The following is a 22613-nucleotide window of genomic DNA, read 5'->3' on the forward strand; positions in this document are numbered from 1 at the left end:
TTAAAATCGCCAACATATGATCCACGATGAGTTGCACAAAACCATGTCTTCCAGACTCTGATTACTAAGCACCCCAAGGTATCTTAAACGGGACTAAGGCCACTTGAATAGTAGGTTACACAGAGAGGTTCTGATGGTGGGGGGCGTTAAGAGCAGGGCCTCGTATTTCGAACAGTTTATCTTACAGCCTGAAAACTGAAAGAGTCAAGTTGAGAAGTCAGAGTGCTGATTGAGGTTGAGGGGGTTGATAATGTCAAGAGAATGTCTTCCACGTAGTAGCAGACCTTAACCTGGTCACCCAGGCCCTCGTCAGCAGCAAGTTGGACTACGGCAACGCCATCTACACAGGAGCCTCGACTAAACTCCTGAAACAACTACAGCGAATACAGAACGCCTCTGCACGGCTCATCCTCGACATCCCTCGCCGCAGCCACATCACACCCCCCTGAGTCTTGCACTGGCGCCCTGTCAACAAGAGGATTACCTTCAAGCTCCTCACCCACGCACACAAGGCACTCCACAACACCGGACCCACATACCTCAACAGACGACTCACCTTCTACACCCCGAACCGCCAGCTCTGCTCCGCCGACCTGGACCTCGCCACCATCACCCACATCCGAAGAGCAACCTCCGGGGGCAGATCGTTCTCCCACTTCGCCGCCAAGACCTGGAACACCCTCCCCATCCACCCTTCGGCAGACCCAGGACCTGCTAACCTTCAGGAGACTTCTCAAGTCCTGGCTGTTCGAGTATTAGTGGAACCCCCCCCCCCCAGCGCCTTGAGACCCTCACGGGTGAGTAGTGCGCTTTACACATGATTGATTGATTGAACCTCACCCACTGTTGTGTGAACACCCTCAATGTTGTCATTAGATAGTTTTGCAGTCGTAAGTGGCTTCTAAGTCGAGAGAAACAACACACGGACAACGCGGACAAAGGAAACCCATCTGGTACCGCGGTGGATGACAAAATACAGAGAGGGGAGCACAGTACTGGTTAGTGTGAGAAAGTTGTGACCTTTGCCCATTCGCTCCATGGTTCAAAGAGGTAACATCAATTGACACAGTCAAAAGCCTTTTCGGCATCCAAGGAAAGGAGGACCTTCTCTTCCACCTCGTCCCTCACCAGCCAAATAATGTGCGACAGAATGCACAAATGGTTATTTGAAGAGAGTCCAGGTGATGAAAGCCCACCTGAGAGGAACGTATAAGGGTAGTGATAACTTTATTCAAGCGCGTCACCAAAACCTTTGCCAAAATTTAAACATCCGCATTTAGCAATGAAATCGGGCAGTAGCTAGAGTAAACCATGAGATCATTCTCTGGCTTTGGGAGCACCAATATTCGAGCCCTAAGAAACTCTGAAGAGAGGTGTTAGTTGTCTAAGGCCTCCCGGTAAACCGAGACTGAGACAGGGATGGTCTGGTCTTTGGTAGCTTTATAAAATTCAGCCAGGAGGCCGTCCTCACCAGGAACCTTCCCGGTGAGCATGGCATCGATCGTCTAGGTGATTTTCCTCTGCCCTGATCACTGCCTCCAGTTGAGCAGATTGATTGGGCAGTCAGGAGGGGTTAAAAAAAGGAAGACTAGGCATCTGGGGCATTCCAGCTATGTAGAGGCATTCATAATATTTCTGGAATTCCACCACTACTGCGTTGAATGGGTGATGTGGCAAGCCTGTGGGTCCTCCGGATGGCAGGTTTCGTTCTGGCAGGTTTCGTTCTGGAAGAGTCTTGTTGGCAGAGTTGGTAAGCCAACAGCCAACCCACTTTTTCATCCCATTCGTAATGTCTCCGCCTTTGTGGTACAGAATGTGTTCAATTGCTTTTTAGCCAGTAGAAGCTCCCAGAGAAGGCACAGGCGTGGAGAGGAGGAGTAGGCAGTGGGCAGGGACCCAATCTCTGCTTCCAGCTGCCGCCTGGAGTCTGAAAGCCTCTGTTTGGTCAGCGCCGAGCAACTCATCCGCAATTCGCGAAGGATAGCCTTCCCTGCCCCCCACAAGTCTGTGCCACGGCCACCGAGCCCCTATTATCCTCCAAGTATCTTTCTACACACACCTCAAGGCAATGTTTCAGCTCCGGGTCCTTATAAGGGCAGGCATTTAGGCACCAACGTATTCGCGGGGGTGTATGTAAACCCAGGTCTAAGTGCAGCTCATGATCAGAGACCCCGCAGGGGTTTATATTTGCACCTGCTAAGTGTTGGGTCACTAAGGTGTGCAATGGAAGTAGGCAATGTCAGTCAAAATATTGGGCAAGAGGTTAAGGTATTGTCTCTAGCGCATGGGTGCAAGAGTCTCCAAGGGTCACAGAGAGCATGGTCCTGTATTAGGTCTTGTAATGCATGCCTGCCCCCATAATGGTGCATGGCTGGCCTGCCCGATCTGTCCTGGCAAGGGTAAAGTGTCACGTTCCAGTACCCTCAAATGATGCCTCTAGGGGTTCCAAAGGATGACAAAACCCTGCTGATGCAAGAAACAAATCCAGACTTGGATGTCTGTGTAGGATAGACAGAGGCCCCAATAGCATTCGTATTCTGTATTGAGAGCTTGGTAAACACATAGCACCTTTGGCATTTCACCAAGTTTGGAGGAATCTTTAAGAGATGTGTTTATAGAGAATTATAGCAATGTCCCGCTTCCTAGGTGTACCACCCGCCTCAACCTGACCCCGTGATGTAGACGAGAAACCAGCGCGGAGGATCCTGCCCACCCCAGCTTGTCACTCTCTGCCATGGGCAGGCGGGCTTCTTGAACGAGGGCGATGTTGGGTTTGTGTTGGTCCAAAAAGGTGAGAACTTTCTTCCGTTTGATGAAGTGCATTAAGCCATGTAGGTTGAGGGAAAGTACTGTCAAGGGTCTTTGCGGAAGGGAATGCAACATGAGACCGATATGTTCTGCGGGGTCATAATGGCAAGTACTGAGGGGAAGGACACCCAGCAGAGCAGAGGCTCCCGAACAAAGGAATACAAAAGTGGGCCGAGCTAATATGGGGCCCTGGAAGGGGTGTGGGAAGGGCAGGTGCACACAGTGGAAGAGGGGGTTGGGGAGAAATCACTACCAGGAAGGCCCAGTAGAAGTGGAGAAGCCGGCGTCTAGGGCCTAAACACGTCTCGGGCTGTGAAGGGACTACGATAGACCCCAAAAATTGACTTGTAAATGGGTTATAAGAGAAGGCGTTGGTACAGAAGAGAGTGGGGCTGCCCGCCGAAGAGGAAAACCCATTGTAGTCTGTCGAGCAGAGAACAATGCGCCGGAAGGGGAAACAGTAAGGAGGGGAGACAGCACCGTACAGCAAGAGCGGATCACCACAGAGCCCAGGGGCCACAATCAAATTCACATCAATACTGACACCATAAACCCTAGCCTCCACCCCAGAAAAAGAACACCAACAATGAACTAGGAACGATATACCAGGTGGTCTACAACATCTAACTCCCGCAGTATTAAACAATCATGAAGTGAGAAAAACAAAGGGGGAAAAGGTTGCCCAGTCAAGCAAAGAAGGCTCAAGTACACATTATAGAGCAGGTACCACAAGGTACCGCCGGTGGCGAGGGCCCCATCAAGTCTTAAGGGGTGATCTTGATTTATCTCTTGGGTGGAAAGACATTCCGGATCGTGGCTGGGGAATTTGCGACCATTTCTGTGTGACAGAGTCCCAACGTTACAGTTTATCTAAGGAGGAGGAGGTATCCCCTTGGGCCACAACCTATTGTGGCAGGGACAACCAGGGTGAAGGAGCCACAGAGCAGCCTCCATGCTAGTGCCGTCTAAGGCATCTAAAAATTACTCTGAGATCTTTGGTCTCATGACATTCAGATGTTCTGCCCTGAATAGAGATGAGAAGGTTCCAGTAATCCGCACTTAATGTCCTTCTTAGGTCGAGGGCAGAAACTCAAGAACGGTTTCACTACAAACTGAATTTGAGCATTTTCATGCCAACAAGGACAATGTTTTTTGGCAACTTGGGAGATCTGTCTAGCATGTTGATGCCGTACACAGCATGCCAAGAAATGATGTGGACGATAGTCGACGGGCACACAATTGAAGTGGACCCTTTGGGCACTATGGAATTCCAGTGGTGGGTCAAACGGGTGATTCAGAAGATCAGGGATCAAAGCGCCCAAAAAGTGGGGCATTTCATACTTCTGAAGGAGCTCCGGCAGGCCAATAATCCTGATATTGTGGCAGCGGCTGCAGTCTTCCAAGTCAACGACCCTTCTGCTGAAGATACCAGATATCGTTACGCCAGTTCTGAATGTGAATGGCATCTAGGCGGGATTCCGCATCCATCTGCCGCCCCTCAACAATAGTTAGTCTGGCCTGAAAGGAACAATGTCACTTTGCAAGGACTGTACTTCTGAATTAGTTGTGGAAACCGCAGAGAACATCTGTCCAATGGAACCTTCAATCTCAGCCAGTTCATTTAGGAGTGGTGAGGGTTGACTCCGGAAAACCAGGGGCTGAGGAGGAATCAGTGGTTGGCGCCTTGAGATGGACTGCATTAGCCATGGCTTCCGGGAATGTGAGCTGACACACAGGTTTAGCTTCAACATGAAAGAAGGCATTTAGACGATCAGGAGAGGCCCAGAGGGTGGGAAAATACTGTATGACTAAAGGCGTCAGGAGTGGAGACGAGGCCTTAGCACTCAGGGCCCCCGGGGAAACGAGGAGAGTGGTGACATCCACAGCCCATACAGGGCAGACTAAGAAATTATATCCAAATCAGGAACAACGTTCACATAGTAGATGAGGATTCCATCCACAAGTATTTCAGAAAGGGGGGGGGATAGAAAGCTGACTGCAGTATGCTCAACAGAGAAGAATCAGCTGCATGTAAGAAACCAGGCCTCTACAGGCCTGCTAGCGAGGATTATAACTGAAGACTGCCCCACTGAATGCGACCTCCCCCCGGGCCTTTGCGAGGAGGGTATGATGCAAATGGGAGCATTGTGTTGTGGCAGTATGTTCAGGAGTGAGGCACAACACCTCAGGGGGCCACCTCGTAACTTAGCAGGGTCAAAATAGGCAATCAAGATGGCAGCCGCGACGTCTTCACAATGGGCCTGCCACAACTCCTATCCCTCTGATGGATTTTATTTTTTTTCCTTTACATTTCTTTTTCCTTTTTTTTTGCTCTCTTATATTTTTGCTCTCTTATAATTCAATGGAATCTGGATGAGACTTGGTTGGCATCGGTCATTGCTAATGATATTGGGCTCTTCTGCCCATCCACTGACTTAATATATGGGCGAACCTTGGTCTTGGTTCTTCTGATACCACCTGATATAAGAAACTCCAGCCTTCCAGAGTCTCTGAACCTGCCCATTTCTCCTTAGGGAGGTTACATTTCCTGATCCTCATACTTTAACACTGAACTCCACATTAGTAATTTTAATTGGAACCTCATTTCTGCACCTTGAAAAAGCCCCAGTCCTGCCAGCCACAGGAGGAGCGAAATACATGTTGGCTGCCCTACCTTTGTTTTGTTCTTCACTCTGGCTTACCAGAAAAATTTGGAGCAAAATATAAAATAATCTGAAAAGACAACACTTTACATGTCTTGACTTTGGATTTTAAGATTACCTTGGATTAATATAAAAAGATTAACCAATTGAGGCAAATAATTTTCTTCTTATTCATTTTACCAGCTCTGTCCTTTACTATCTCAGGCCTCTGATGCTGTGTCTCTGCAATAACAGGGGCGCTATCCCCTTTCTCATAATGGGAGGAAGAAGAGTAAGCTTGCTCACTCCAACAGTGAGCCACATCACCAAAGAAACCGCTCCTCCACCTTCCAGAGCGCCAAACCACTCCTAATGTGGCCATTTAGACCCTGCTTAACAGTCAAAACCGGGAGGCGGCTTCCAACCTTCTCAGGGAGAGCGAAGGGTGAGCCGCCATCTACATCAGGGCCTAACTCCGCCCCTTGGAAAATCTTTTCTGCAGAATTACATACACCTTCTAGGGGACATACCTGCAACACCATCACAACAAAAGGTTTATGGGTAAGTCGCTCCACACACATTTCACAGGTGAACTGCCGCCTTGACCCATTTTTAGGTCATGTAGACCTGTGTTGCAGCGCGCATGCGCTGCTCGCTCTGCAAGGTTTTTTGTAATCGAGTGGATTTCAGAAGGAGACTTGAAGCCCCACCCATCATTCCTACTGGCTGGCGTCATTATTTATGCTAAACGCTGGCTTCCCATTCAAAACAAGGCTTTTTTGTTACCGTCCTCTCTCCTTTTGGGCTCGCCCATCCAGACTGGATCGTTTCCTTGCGGCCTGACACGGTCTCCTTTAATTACTGGGTAAAGCGCTTTTTTTATTATTTGCGTAATGGCGACAGCTTGTTCCAGTCGCCTTTGGCAAGGGCGGGCGCATGTTATTTTTACATCGCGCTTTCGCTTAAAGTGAAACCGCGTTGCAAATATAAACAAGCGGCTGCCTTTGCGCAATGGCGAGAGCTTATATAATAAGTTACTATTGTAAATAACAATTATATAACTTCCTGTGTCATACTGGATTTGAAAAATATAATAAAATGTTTGGAACTGACTTATACGTGACATTTTAGAAATGTTTAAAATCATTAAAAGAAATAAACACAATCTAATAACGTATTCCCAGTAAGCCATCCAGTTCCTCTGCAAGAACCTGTACACCGTAGTCCTTCCTTTATGTCTACAGACAGAGCGACCCGGACAGTTCACTGTTTTATTTTCTTCATGCACTTGGGGGCAGTGCTGAGGAGTACTTAAAACTGTAGCTAAATAGATACGATACCAATAGAAGGGCAGAAGCACCCTTTCAGGACTGGGGAGTTTTGCGTGACGCAATAACGCCAGGTGAATGATGTACGAATGTACATGTCGTCGAGCCGGATGTTCAAATGTTGTAAATGTTGTTAAATGTTTTTGTACTTGTAAAGCTCGCAGCTGCCCGGACCGGGTCTCCCGGCGCTTGTACTCATACCGCTAAGGAACCCTTCCTGGTTTTCCTTGTGAAGTGTCCACTCCTGGGCACCCCCATGGTGAAGCCAGGCATCCCAGTGCTGTTGGGGCTGTTGTGGAGATTGAGCAAGCTATTGCCCAGAGTTGCATCGTGGGACCCATGATTAGAATAGGCACTGAGGCGAGAATATCCGGTCAGAGGAATTTTGAGCCCAAGACCCGCCGAGGCGGGAATCGAACCCTGGTCCCGGGCAAGAGCTCTGCATCAAGGTCTGCCGCTCTAACCATTGAGCCACACTTCAACACAAGATGCACGGTGTGTGGGGATTCATGTCCCACTGCTAGGAGTCTAACTGTCCCGGACCCTGACAGGGGCTCACGGCGTCCGAGGCACCCGAGGTATTTTGGGGCATGGGTGAGATGGGTCAGTGCAAGCGTTAACCACAGTTCATTGCATGCCATTGGGACAGACAGGCCAGATCTGAATTGGTTGTCCAGAGAAGAGACTTACATTGCTCCAGCAGCACTAAGTGCACTAGAATGTAGTGGACAGAACAGTGGCAATCAATAGTCTGAGAAGAAACAGTTCTTGGGTTGGAGGGAACCGTAATATCCCAAGAAAGGGGCATACAAGACTGTAACTCGTAATAGCATGAGTGACGAGCAGGGGATGATAGTAAACCGTTTCAGTAGCTCATAAAGAGACAGGCATATCTACGGCAGCATGTTAAGAGGAACAGATGGGGGTTTAGTGACACAAGAAGGGGACAGACTGGGCCATAACGAGCATCAACGCCCTGGGAGATAGAAGAAAGTGTTAATGGACTGGAAAAAGCTCTTGTCAGCTGAAATAAAAATACATTCCAGGTGGGTGAAAAAGTAATCTGTAAATGAGAAGATAACATTTGCCTGGTCTGGTTAGAGGGCAAAGCATTAATTGATCATACTTTAAACGCAAAGATAGCATTTTTAAATTTATCTTGGTTTGACTGGTTGTGTGAATGGGTAATGCTACTTACTTTTTTTTTAAAACTCCCAAATAAGTCTGCTTCCGAAGTTAGGGATTCCAGGTTGGATGGCTTGGGTCCTGCAACTGAAAGGCTTGTCACTTTCGTTGTTGCTTTCTCTTGTTATGGTGTGTGTCTTGCTGTCCTTTGATTGCACATATGTATGCATGGTTTCATTCTCTTGTATGCAAAAAGGTGCACGATTCTCTGTATGATCGTAGCCTTCCTAAATATTGTGCATGTTGTCCACTGCCGTCGCTGTCCCTGTACTGTGTTTTTTTTAGAATTTTATTATCGTTCCTGTGTCAGCACATCACGGTCGTGACAAGTAGTCTTGTTACTCGTGAGTAACCAGGAAGCTGGTTACTTCCTGGCTAGGTTGGTATTCTGAATGAGTCCCCTTTGCCTAAGCCAATGGGTCTTTAAAGATTAAAACTTTTTCTGTTGTTGTGATTTGTAGAATGGGCACGAGGCTGTGCGGAAACTATTGTATTCGTGGATATCGAAGAGGGCCCAAAAAGATGAACACTTTGTGTGCGCTTTAAAAACCTGTTGAAATGTCTTGAATTTTAATTGAAAGCGCTAGCTTTAGGTACTGGCGATAGTGGGCAGTTTTAGTTCAATGGTTTTGTGAGCTACGTTTGAGTTGGAATATTTTTAGGCATTTAGAACTTTTCATATATCGATCACGTCACATTTTCTCTAACTGTAGTGTAGTTCTCTTCCTTGAGACCATTTTAAAACGTACTGCGTCCAATGCAGCTCACGTCTGAACAAGTGAGGGTCGCTTATAAAACAAGCATTTGCAATGCTTGAGGAGAGGAGTTGGCCTAACGGCTAGGGCGGGCGACTTCAAATCTGGGGAACTGGGTTAGAGTCTCAGCAACGACACCGAACATCCTGTGATTCTGGGCAAATCACTTAATCTCCCCTGTCTAACAAAAAAAACATGATTGTGTCCTCATGTAATGCAACTGGTGCTATGTAACGCACTCTGATACCCAATTCGGGTCAAGTTCGTGCTCTATAAAACTCTGTAAAACAAAACAAATATAACAAATGCAGTAGGTCTCGCCTCGCATTTGCAAGAGTTTGAGCTATTGGGATTGTAAATGACAATGCCTTTTATTTATGTGTTTTGGAAACCTGCAAGCGGTGCGTAAATGTGCACTTTGTACAGCTGGAACTTACGAGAAGCAAGACTGGCAGTAACTGCTCTTCTTTTACTCCCAGACTTTCTTCTTGTAAGCAAGGTTTAAAAGTGATGCGCCGGCGGTGCAAGAGGCTTGTAAATAAGCCCCTATAAGTACAAGTTGTGTGCTAACACCTTTTGCAGGTTTTCAAAACACATAAATAAAAGGCATTGTCATTTACAATGCCAATAGCTCAAACCCTTGCAAATGCGAGACCTATTGCATTGCAAATGCTTGTAATTATTTACCAATGTTCCTTCCCTCCCACTGCCCTTCCCAGGGAATCTACAAAGCTGAATGTTTGCCACATAAAGTCCCCAGGCAAAAATAAATCACCCAAAAACTAACTGAGAAGGCATTTACACACGGCCTAAAGGTCCCTTCTATTCATCTTCAAGTCTCCACTCTTAAGCACAACAAAGGACCCGTGTCCATGTAAAGAACACAAAACTATTTTATTCAGATAGATGTAACAACCACAATAGACTGTTATCAAAGGAGCTTCGTGATTTTGAGAACTAGAAAAAAAGGGATCCACTTGTCTTTTTTAAAGTAAGGATTTGATTTTTTTTTTTTAATTAGACGTATCCGTACATCTTAATTGATTTTTTTGGGTACAGAAAAGAGTAGATTACAGAGATCTTTTTTTATATTAAATGTGGCCGAGATACAACTTTTGTAGGTATTTTACTTATATGTCAATACGGTTTCAAGAATCAATAATACGTCCAGTCCCTACGCAGGCCATTTCCAGGGAACACTATTGAGAACATGTTTTCATCATACAGCAGCCAATGAGGCCACAAAAGCTCAGCTCTCTCAGAAAATAACGGTTCTCCAAAACCACATGACTGCGGATGATGTCCAGAGCACCTAGGCCAAAAGTCTCAATCAATGGACAGCCATATATTTGGGGGCTATGGAAGGGGTGTGAGGAGGGGAGGGTTTTTTGGGTGAACAATGGCTTGTTATTGGAAACATTGTTTTCAAACAAACCTTCAATATTTTAACCCTTTCACTGCAGCGGCTATTCCGCCACAGTGCTAAGGTGCGGGGGGGGGGGGGGGGCCGCGCGGCTCTCCAGCGCTTGTGACGGAACCGCTCCGTCACGGCCCTCGGGTGAGCTGTGCTTGTGATGGAACGGTTCCGTCACGGCCCCGCCCGCTCAATAGAACGCTCAGCGCAGGCGCGGAATTCGCGCCGCGCAGGCACGGCGAGCGGGCCGTGACGGAACCGTTCCGTCACCAGCACAGCCCACCCGAGGGGCGTGATGGAACTGTTCCGTCACAAGCATGGGAGGGGTTAAAATTTGCACTTTGTGCAAATGTTACTAACAAGTACAATTTCATGAGCACCACAGCCAGGCCAACATTTCTGACCAGGTGATCATGTTAATCTTTTATGTGGTTATCGGGGCGAAAACCCAGAAAGGAGCTCGTGGAAAGTGAATATTTTTTAAGTGATCACCAGATTCTGAAAGGTAAGGCACCACTAGAAAAGGAAAGCACAAATGACACTTGTGAGCAAATACCTGCTTGGGGAAGGGAGTATAACATGGACTTCCCTTCCTGAGCCCCACTGTTCCTGCTCAAACAATTCACAAGGGGAATGCAGTAAGGCAATGGAAACCACATTGGCCAAATACTACTTAGCAGCATGTCTCAGACAAGGAAAGTGGTCGCTAAACTACATAATGAGATGAGACCGGCCAAGCCTGTTTGTGAATGGATGCTAGAATGCGTGACACTGGGACGGAAACATTCTGTAGAATGCCAGCCAAAGACTCCTGAACCTCAAACAAACCTCTCCTGGAACAGACAACATGCCCATCAAAATAATACTGCAAACTTAAATAGTCTGCAGCCTATAGAGTTAAATGCCCATCCCCCTCCTCCACTCACACTTGTCCAAAGTTATGCCCTCCAAACACATGCAAACAAAGGAGTAAAACATATCGGGAACCCTACTTTTCTTAGATTTCTCATACAAAAAATACTATGTGCCAATTATCCACTCTCCAAACTGTTTTTACTCACTCTATGCTATATAGCTTTAGCTTATATTTGAATACTCTGTCTTACTGTTTCGAGATATTTACTATAGTATTATTATATTCAGAAGGATCATGAAAAAACAGGTTTTATGGGTAAAACCCAGCAATGGCTCAGGGTCACACCCATGACTGGGGTGTGGAGATTAGTGTTATTTTTGCATGAGGCTGGATATGTGAGATTCTTTGCTCATCACACAAACTGCTTGATTGGTGGATCCACCTAAGACAGACCCAGCCCTTGCAGGGACTATTACTTATGCCCACTCCTGGAAACGCCAACCTTTGCCGCCGGTACTGGTTGTCAGAGAAGGCCAACTTGCGATCAAGGCATCTAGTGGCATCACAAGGTGGCATCGAGGACAAACTGGATTATTTCATACCCAATACTGACACGTTCAAAAATAATGCTATTTTTTTTTATGGCTGGAGTGTTGTTCTCCCTTATCTGAGTTAGGCTGAGGCCTACTGCAGTCTCAAAGTCTAGGAAGTGTTTAGTATCATGTCGGGCTCTCAGCCATCTCCAACAGGTGCTGGAACAAGGAATCCTTGCTCTTGGATAGTCAGTGGCTAAAGCAGCCACCAGTAGCCTTGCGATGGACTTCTATACACCCGGCAAAGGCACATAGAGTTTTTGAAGGGAGAAAGTATGCAAGTTATTGTAATGCTCGGCTCCATGTGCTCCAACTCAGGACTAACAAGTCTACGTAAATAGTTGAACCTGCAACTCAGGTTTCCAAATGGATCAGAATTTCATGTTTGGAATAAATTGAAAAGGAAATCAAAAAATCCAACCGCTCAACCTTCCCCATGGTATCAAGTCTGCATTTACAATGTTGCTTCTGCAAAGGCACAGATGCACATAACATAATAGCCTGTGAAAAACATGATCATGAAACTCATCTTGTACAATGGAAAATAAATAATGAAGAAAATAAATGCCCAACTTCATCCTTTCGCATAAAAACGACCCATGGGTGTCGATTCAGGACAGTCTTTGGACTTCGCAATCGCGCTGCTGACGAGTTCCATTACATCTCTAGAACCTTTCTTGTGCCTTCTCAAGGCGGTCAGAAGCCAGGCATCCAAAGAGAACAAAAAACATTCTATGGTGAGAATGTTGTACCGCTGTGACTTTCACGACAGTTCAATTGTTAAACTGTTTCCAAACTTTCGCATCAGTTTCTGGTGGTTGTGGTCGACTGACCACCTCAGGGGCAGGTGCTTGGGCTGCATAGTGTCCAAGAAGTGCTGGCGCCATCGCTTCTCCAGCTCCATGAGGGCAGGCAGGGCACCCTGGGCACAGACCTGCACTACTTTCAGTCCATGGGGTACGTAGCTTTCATTACAGATTCTATAAAAGAGGAAAAGAACACCATTAGCAACACAAGTAAAAAAAAAATTATGCATTATGTTCTAGAATAATCAGAATTGAAGGTGTAATGACTAGCAAGGCATAACATGCAATTACTCATCTCAAGGAGAGACAAGAAAATATCTTAACAGCCAAGGACAGCCTCGATGGGTTCCAATGACTGCGAGAAAGACGCCTTGGCCAAGTTCTTTCATGCTCAGCCACATCATAGACAAAGGTGAGGGCTGCAGATTGGAACTACCCCAGGCTCTATAGGATAAAGAAAAGAGCTAGCTGGACGATGCATTAAACCGCATTATGACAAAATGGGTGGTCATCAGAGGAGATGGGAAACTAGAGGCAAAGATGACTGTGCCCAACTGCAGAGCGAAGCAAGAAGTTCAACAAGCATTTGCAATGCAATAGGTCTCACATTAGGAAAGTCTGAGCTATTGGTCTTGTAAATTACCATTTTTTTTATTTATGTGTTGTTTTTGAAGATAGCTAAATTAATAGCTTTGTCATTTACAATGCCAATAGTTATAACTTTCGCAAATATGACACCTATAGCATTTGTAATGCAACATGTTTTGTATTTACGTGACTTAGATGTATTGATATTCCAAATAACAATGGCTTTTAATTTTTATAAATAATTAATACTTAAATAAAAGTGATTGTAATTTATAATGGCAATAGCTTAAACTTTTGTAAATAACTTTTGTGAAGATTATGTTCAGTGTATTTTATTGTGACGAAAATCCAAGAACAAAAGTGAAATATTAACATCTTTTTGTGACATTTGTAATAAAGCTTGAAACATTGAGAGAACATATTTGAACCAATGATGCTGTGGTGGTGCTGAGTGATGCTGAGGTGGTGCTGAGTGATGCTGAGGTGGTGCTGAGTGGTGCTGAGGTTGCGCCGAGTGGTGCTGTGGTTGCGCTGAGTGGTGCTGATTGGTGCTGTGGCGGTGCTCTGGTGGTGCTGAGTGGTGCCGAGTGGTGCTGTGGTGGTGCCGAGTGATAATGTGGTGGTGCCGAGTGATAATGTGGTGGTGCCGAGTGATAATGTGGTGGTGCCGAGTGATAATGTGGTGGTGCCGAGTGATAATGTGGTGGTGCCGAGTGATAATGTGGTGGTGCTGAGTGATAATTTGGTGGTGCTGAGTGATAGTGTGGTGTTGCTGAGTGATAGTGTGGTGGTGCTGAGTGATAGTGTGGTGGTGCTGAGTGATAGTGTGGTGGTGCTGAGTGATAGTGTGGTGGTGCTGAGTGATAATGTGGTGGTGCTGAGTGATAATGTGGTGGTGCTGAGTGATAATGTGGTGGTGCTGAATGATGCCGTGGTGGTGCAGAGTGATAATGTGGTGGTGCTGAGTGATAATGTGGTGGTGCTGAGTGATGCTGGGGTAGCGCTGAGTGATGATGTGGTGATGCAGAGGGCAGAAAGGCACAAACATGGGAAGTAAACTCCCCAGCGGTGCGGCAGGGCTCACTCCCCCACTGGCAGCAACAATCAGGATGCAGGAAGAGTTGGCAGCTTATTATTACACATATAATTTCATTCCAGGATGGTAACTCTTTGCGGTGTTTAACTTTTTAACTTTATTATTTGATAGCAAGCATACCCATGCCAAGTTTAGGTGCCATTTTTTTTTTTTTTCCTTTTAATTTATAGATATGTGTGTGTGTATACACTTATTGAGTTTGTATGTGTTGTTAATGGGTGAGTAAGCGGAGGCAACAATGAGTCAGTGGGCAGATGAATGGGTGTATGAGTGCAAGGATGAATGACAGAGGGCATTGTATGATGAGTTGAGTGCCTAAATTCACCAGTGCCTGAAGCGGTATTTCAGCCTATAAACTCGACTTACGAAGCTCGTTTCGGACCCTTTTACATATTGAACCTTGCCTGTGGTGGGGCCGTGGAATCGACGGTGGGTGGCTGCAAAGAAAAGTTAGGATCGAGATGATTTTACAATAAAGGGGCGCTCTGGGGTCAGGTGAACAGAAGGGTTCATCGCAGCCACTGCAGCGCGTGAAGCCAGGGCACATAACGTAAATATTAGCGGGTGTGAAAGAAAGTTCAGGAGAAATGTGTCTCAATTCATACCATATGTAGCTCTGACCCCAGGGCCTCCCAGCAATCTGAGAACTGAAAACAACGCCTGGAACCGATGCCGAGGCAAGTACGAGAGCTACATGTTCATCGTTGGCACTTTTGGCTCAGATTCATTTTTAAAACTATCCATAGTGAAGGGAAAACGGCTTTATTATTTACTAAAACCATCCAGGAGTTAGGACTAGTTCTCTATGTTTGTGGGACTAGTGAACCAGCAGATGGAGAAAGTGTGACAGGGATAATATAAACCCCAGGCAACGGTGGAAAACAAGAGCGGAAAGGCGGGCGGGGAGCCGAATTGTCGAATGAAAGTCAGAGAGTGGGTGAAAAGGACGGGAGTGCGAAGGGAAGCGGCGCGGAGAAAGGAGGGAAGCGGAGACCAGATGGCTGGAGTGCAGACGGCCCATTCACGAAATGCAGTTTGCTAAACAAATTGTGCAAATGACTTCAAAGATGATGCGCTCATCTTTAATCAAATTAGTCATGCGAAGAGTATTAAAATAACAACATGAGTGAAAATAGTACAGTAGCATCTTAATGACATAGTGAAAATGATGGGAGTGTTGGACAGAGATAATGGGCAATATTGTTCGTTGTATATAGTGCTGTGTCGTGGTGCCTGATGGCCAATTCAAAGCACTCTGAGACAGTGTAGGTTTTATTGCTAAGGGTTGCTTGGGTGGCTTTGCGCACTTTTGCATCATGCCCACGGGAGTTTGAAAAGGAAGTAACTTGAAGCAATGCTGTGCATTACTTCGCGCCAGTCTGGGGCATCTGAGTTGTGTGTGCCAAGCTTGTTTACGAACAGGAGAAGCTGGTGGGGGAAGTGGAGACGGGGAGAAAGAGAGAAGAAAGCTGAGCAGGGAGGGTTTAGGAAAACAGAGTGGAGGAGTGGGGCTGAAAAGGACGAGAGGTTGCGGTACGGAAGGAGAGGAGGGAGGCATGGTCCGACAGGAGAGGAGGAGAGCAAAAAAAAAAAAGTGAAAGCAGGGGGCGAAATGCGAGACGCGGCCGTGAAAGTGAAAGTAATTACGGGGGAGGAGAAATGCCTGAGGCCGAGCGCATGCTGGGGGAAGCTTCAGATGCCTGTGGGAGGGGGGCTGATTGCTTTGATGTGGACACGCGTTCCGCCCGAGTGCACCACACGAACTGGACGAAATCCGCGATGGTTTGAACCTTGGTTTGCTCACTATACTCTCGCCTATTATCCCTTGCGGGATTAATAGGCGAGACCTAAAAAGGGGTGTCCTCAAACTCAAACTTTAAAAAAATTGATCCACATTTTGCACTTCACAGAACAGCATTTAGAATACATTACTCAAAATGTCAGAATGCTTGCAGGCAGTTTTGAAGGGGCTTTTATGAGCTACTCCGGTACCTTTATGGTGTGCCAATCAGCCGCTGCGCCCCCAGGAAACCTTTGAAAACTAGGAACAGCATACATTTTTGGAAGCTCGAACGATATGGACGTACAATTGGATAAGTCCCCTTATTTTCCAAACTGCTTCTTCCTTTAAGAACCCAACCTTGCCTTTCCTTTTTTCAACATGCCCCTCAAAATAGATCCAGTAAAAAGATTTATAATGTAGCCAAGGGGCACAGAATACGAATATTCTTGTTAACAGATCTAGCAGTCTCAGGTCGTAGACATAAAAGTTGCCTTTCAAGTTAGACAAGTTTTGCAAGCTCAGACAGCAGAGCTACCGCACAGAAAACAGAGGCCTTACATGCTCAGAAGAAGGCATAGCCTTGTCTACATCATGTTACAGACTTAAATCTCAAATACCAGTATGGATAATGGTGCCTTAAAAAGTTAACTATCTGGAGGATGAAAATGCTGCCATCGGAATTTGGAAGTAACAGCCAAAGTAGCAAATGCCCCATGACACTAAAACCTTAATATCACCAATAGCAGTTTCCATCTAGGAAAAAATGTGGCCTCAAGCTCAGACTCAAAGCACTAGAATGAACAACCAGCACATTGTAAAGCACCAGCACACGCCCACTCGGACTGCCTCAGCTGGGTCAGGTACAGGTGTGAGGGGCAAAATGTTTCCCCGACAATTCAAAGTGAAAGCTTTGCAGCAGGACACGGGTCCTTCCACCCTGTTCCAAGACCCATGTCTCATAGGAAACAAAAGAAAGACATTCTTTCTAAATATTAAATTTTGAGTAAGGTGGCAGCATATAATATGAAAATCAAATCCAATGGTTTAACTGGAAACAAACGATGTATTTATTTATAGGTTTAATATAGCGCTAGCTAGACCCGAAAGTATCATCAAACCTGCAATCTTATTTTATTTTACATTGTCGTTCTGGTACTTCAAGAATAGTTCTGGTACTCGGGGAATGTGGAATGTTGTGTGTCTGAGTCGGCTCAAGTGAACTAAAAGTATTCACACTAGTGACTGGAGGACAGCACAGCTACCAAACCTGCCCAAGCCACCTGTCAGACCAGGGCTCCAAAGGGAGCATACAATATATACTCAGGAGGGAGTAGGGCCGGACTGACCAATCTTTCTACCATGGTGGGGCCGGACTAGCCCAGCTTCCTACCATGGTGGGGCCGGACTAGCCCAGCTTCCTACCATGGTGGGGCCGGACTAGCCCAGCTTCCTGCCATGGTGGGGCCGGACTGACCCAGCTTCCTGCCATGGTGGGGCCGGATTGGCCCGGGTTCCTGCCATGGTGGGTATGGACTAGCCCAGCTTCCTGCCATGGTGGGTACGGACTGGCCCGGCTTCCTGCCATGGTGGGTACGGCAAAAAACACAAGATGATGGACGGAATGTTGCACAATGGCAAAACATTCAACCCCAGTCACAGATCTGGGTTTAATACATCGTTATTTTGCTCACCAAGCTACCCCAGCTCAGACATGGCCATTTGCAAATCAGTCTAGACCCTGTGCCTCATAGGAACAGTCCAGACCGAACTGCCAAGCCATGTCTTCCCTGGACCGGAATCAAGCATCCTAGGACCGGTTTCTGACTGGCCCGGCTTCCTGCCATGGTATGGCCGGACTAGCCCAGCTTTCTGCCAAGATAGGGCCGGACTGGCCCGGCTTCCTGCCATGGTGGGGCCGGACTGGCCCGGCTTCCTGCCATGGTGGGGCCGGACTGGCCCGGCTTCCTGCCATGGTGGGGCCGGACTGGCCCGGCTTCCTGCCATGGTGGGGCCGGACTGGCCAGGCTGCCTGCCATGGAGGGGCCGGACTGGCCCGGCTGCCTGCCATGGAGGGGCCGGACTGGGCCGGCTTCCTGCCATGGTGGGGCCGGACTGGCCCGGCTTCCTGCCAAGGTAGGGCCGGACTGGCCCGGCTTCCTGCCAAGGTAGGGGCGGACTGGTCCGGCTTCCTGCCATGTCATTTTCTAGTGAATGGATCCATTCCAGACCCTGTCTCCTCTGCCCAGTGGGGAATCCTGGGGAAAGTGCCAGCAGAAGGCACTGGAACACGCATAAAGTGAAATGGGCAGTGGTGGGTGCACCTGGCGGGCAGAAGATGGCTGCCAAGCTACATAGATACCCTTAGAGTAGAACTACATAAAACCATATGAGAGGGAATGTGCATTGTGGGCAATATTTAGGGAATGGGCTTGTGCTGCCAACCAGTGCCATGGCAGATCTCCTATTTGAATTTGAAGTCCATGCTTGGTCCACTTGTCATTTAGAACTGGCCTGTAAGACAAAGGAGGAAGACTGTTGTGCCATTTGTGATGGAATAATCCATGGCAGGAACAGGAGTTACTAGTGCTACCTGAATTGTGCTCTTCAAGGAACAGAGTCCAACAAGAAACAGGTTTCTGTTAGTTCAGGGCTAGAAAATTCCACTCGACCGCTCGCATAGTCGAGCTAAATTTAACAAGGTTGTGCTGTTTTTAAGTCCTACTCTCCCTTTCTGGAGAGTAGGAAAATAAACCAACTTTTGTCCTCTGCCTTTGAAAACGGAGCAAATGTGACAAGATAACCAGATTTAAAGGCATTTTTATTGCTCACAAAGTTAATGAGCAATAAGGACGCCTTTAAATCTTGTTATCTTGTCACATTTGCTCCGCTTTCACAGACGGAGGTCAAGTAGGTTGCAGTTAGGTCAAGGACATTTTTTAAGGTACTAGTCCTGCAGGACTAGTACCATTTTTTTTTTTTTCGAGCCCTGCAGTTAAATAGAGATAGTACATTCTTTTTCTGGAGGTTGCAGGACCGAAATCAGTGCAGATAGGGCGTCCAAACCTACTTATTATGGCTTGACTTCAGTCTTAGTTCAGCGAGGTGGTTGTCCCTCTGATTACTTCACAAAATCAGTAACTGATGGGAAAGACTTCACCTGCAGGAGGCCATCAAACAACACCTTTACTTAAATAAGCAGTGGACATCTCAAAACCTATACAATACTGATTTCCCAAAATATAGAAAGTGGCAGGTCAGGTAAAAATATAAGTGGGCACAAATGGAAAGAAAAGGTTGGATATTAGGAGACAAACAGGCAATTTCATGGACTGTCTTTCCAGGTGGAATCAGAGATCTGCAAGGGTGACCCACTGTAAACAAGACCCACTTCCTATACGAGTACAATCACAGGGAAATTAATGTCCTTAAGTCAGCCTTCAGGGGAGAGGGCAGCTAAAACTGCACAATAAATGTGGTGTTTTATGACTTTCCCCTACTCTGAACAGTGTCACTTTTCCTATTGAGTAACATACCGTGTTTCCAAGGCAGATGCTTCCTGCAGTAACTCCGTTGTCACCTCCTCTGTGTTGTAAAACTCCTTGACCCCTGCCAGCAGCTCCTCTTTCCTCTGCTCGGGCAGGCCCTCGGCATGCAGCAGGGCCCTGGCACCCGAGCGCACCTGCCGACGCGCCACGTCCTCGAAAAGGCGAACGCCTTCCTCGCAGCCAATGGGAGCATTAAACTCCTTAGCCAATAGCTGCTTCAGAATGTTGTCGTAATAGTTAGAAACAGCGTGGCACGCGGTGCAGAGGAGCAGCACGTCATGGGAATTGTGGTCCTTCATCTGGATCGGGAAGTGCTTCCTGTACTCATGGGGGACAATATTCTTCCTGTAAAATAAAAAAAACTTCTAGCAATGTTCATTCACAAACGTTCACTTGAAAACCACAGATTAACATTTCTCCTTCACCTAGTTTGCTACCTCACTCCTGGTCGTCAGGATACCCTTGAAGGCGATGGGGCGCTATACAACTACACACAACATAACAACTAGAGGCTTCCAGTCCTAGGCTTTTTCTGTTACAAATTATTGTTCATTAGGTCTATTACTTGAATTTTTTAAAGAGAAGCAAAGCAAGAAATGATCCCTTCTTTCCCTTTCAAATAGTCACAATTCTAAATTATAGCAGACTGTCAGCTACAAAAGGTTTCAAAACGCAGGTATCAAAATGAATCCCACAAATTACAGTCCTGGTGTAATATTATAAATGAAACTGCGCAGAAACACAGTGGATAACCAACTAAACCAGGAGACACAGAGGACACCTTAGAGGATCGCAAAGACAACTACACGTTATTATAGCCTTATAGCCCGCCGTACAGGGCTATACCGGTTATTAAAGGCCCTCTCCAGCGTTAAAGGCCCGAGCCGAGAGAGGGACTTTAATAGCCGGTATAGCCCAGCTAATGAAGGGCTATAAGGCTATTAGAACATTCTGTCACTATAGGGCAGAATGTTCTAACAAAAAAAAAAAGCCTTATGGGAGCGCGAGGGGATTGGAATCCCCTCAGGCTCCCTGAAGCCTTTGTTCACAGCCAGAGCTGTGAACAAAGAAATATTGGAATGTTGGAGCTCCAGGCTTATACCAGCCATTACAAGCCCGGAGCACTCCATTGTTTTCAATGGACCTCCCAACATTCCAATGTTCTAATTGCAGCATAAAAGTCTGTCTGAAGTATGCACCAAAACCTGATCTATCTTGAAGGATTGTTCAGAGTGCTGCAATACCCATCGCAGACATACACACCTAGGGTGTTCTAGAAGAGATGATCAAACACACCAGGTGCATCAAAAGTGTCTACTTTAAAGGTAAAGGGACACTTGCACCACTAGAGTGAAAAAAAACCTCTTGTTGGGCTATAATAGGTTAGTCCAAATTAATAACTAGTAATGACATAAATGAGCTACCTTGGTATGAAGCAAAGTGGAATGTTCCATATTGGAAATCTTCACTTCACACCAAGTGCTTGTGCCTTCAGTCTGGGCTGGAATTTCATCACAGATGCTTGCACGGTTGCTGAAGAGTGTTTAGATCACTATAGTGACATGATATGTATCTAGTACTGTGGGTGTTTTCCTACTGAAAGTAAAGGTCTGAGATTTTCTGGTACATGCACTATTTCAAAACTTACATTTAATTACAAAAATTTGTTTTACAATATGGTATTCACCTGGAGTAGTCCTAGGCCTCTCGGAACACACAAGGTCCATAACTCAATCAGCTCAACAGGTTCTAAGTTCCCATATTCAATGCTGGTGAAATTGCCTAAAATGTAATCATGCTAAGTCCACAAATGGGAACTGCCGCCGCTGTTGACATTGTCCACAAAGATGACAAAGTGGATAGACCAAAAATATTTTGATTCAAAGGGACATTGGAAGGTAGAAGAATGCCAGAGGGTGTTCAGTGTTGGACTGACAGGTGTTCACCCTTATGATCAAAACCCATACCTTTGCGCACATCACTCACACCCAAAAGAGCATCTCAGTTCTTTTTAAGTCTAGAAGAGGGAGGAACTGAAACCAGCCAGGACCTTATATTATATTCAATGGTTAGATAACACTTCCTAGATCTGAACTACCTAAAACGCTCAACATAGCTCGACTCCAACTGGAAGGAACCGTTCACCATATGTACCCACCTGATGTAGGACTCTCTCGCGCCGCACACCACGCAGAGGTTCTCCTTGACCGTCAGGTAGTAGTCTATCTCGGACTCCGGGCGCCCAGATGGCTCGAAGCGCAGTTTCACGATGAATGGTTCGCTGCTCATCAGCTCTGTAGGGTGCAAATGAAGAAAGAAGTCACGGGGTGTGTGATCATTCACCGCTTAGCTCTTTTCCTTAGGATTTTCCAATTCCCAACAAATAGAATAGATTCAAATTCCGTAATGAATTAAATGAACAAAGACATAACATGGAATGATACTGAACACAATTTTTAATTTTCTGAGGAAATGTCATGAAATTTGGTGGACAAGAGGAGCACTCGGAAAAGTGCGAGACTGAGATTCAAACGGAAGTAGGTACACATCACTAGAAGCAGAGAGAAGGGGAGGCAGCAAGCATAAGACAACCACCAGAAAAGCACCAATCAAAGGCAGAGCAAGGAGAATAAGCCAGATGATCCCAAAGACAACCAAGAGACAGGCCACAGACAACCCGGAGGCTGGCCTGATGCATCACAATGGGAACAAATGGGTTGCAAAATAGCAAATAGGGGTTGCAGAGGGGCAGAACACTGAGGGGCTGCAGGGGGCACAGACAGGACATGAATTGGATGCTAAAGGCACAGGTGTGGGCTGCTGACACAAAACAAGGTGGAACACTACACACACAGGCTGCATGGGGTTTAGAGAGGCACAAAGAGGAACACCACTGGAAGGAAAGGCCAGAACACTGGGGTTGCAGAGGAGGGGGGTACACAGAGGTGGTAGAGAGGCAGGGGAAACAGGTGATGTAGGATAGGAGGTGGGTACACAGAGGAGGTATGGAGTCACAGAGAGGCTGCAAAGGACAGACAAGGCAGGCACTCGGAAACAAGGCATAAAGGCAGGGTGCACACCCGAACCACAGCCCACCCAACCAACATCATACACCAACACACCTACCATCATTTTCCAAACAAACTACAACATATTACAAAACACCCGCAAACATACATAAAAAAACAGTATCACACATCCACTCACCTACTTC

General features: G+C 46.5%; 1 protein-coding gene across 4 annotated transcripts in view; it reads right to left on the reverse strand.

The window, feature by feature from the left end:
- Window positions 1-9593: 9593 nt before the first annotated feature.
- Window positions 9594-22613, reverse strand: part of EXD2 (exonuclease 3'-5' domain containing 2) — a 62613-nt gene continuing 49593 nt past the window's right edge. For 2 of the 4 annotated variants that reach the window (XM_078659459.1, XM_078659460.1), the window contains exons 7-9: window positions 21558-21693; window positions 19388-19744; window positions 9594-12561 (exon numbers count right to left, since the gene is read on the reverse strand). In XM_078659459.1, the coding sequence (XP_078515585.1) occupies window positions 12345-12561; window positions 19388-19744; window positions 21558-21693 (710 nt within the window). In that variant the 3' untranslated portion in view covers window positions 9594-12344. The remainder of the gene's footprint in view (window positions 12562-19387; window positions 19745-21557; window positions 21694-22613) is intronic. The other 2 variants (XR_013600835.1, XM_078659461.1) reach the window with 2 other exon arrangements.

This window comes from Lissotriton helveticus, chromosome 9 (genome assembly GCF_964261635.1).
Source record: "Lissotriton helveticus chromosome 9, aLisHel1.1, whole genome shotgun sequence".
NCBI classification, from domain to species: domain Eukaryota; kingdom Metazoa; phylum Chordata; class Amphibia; order Caudata; family Salamandridae; genus Lissotriton; species Lissotriton helveticus.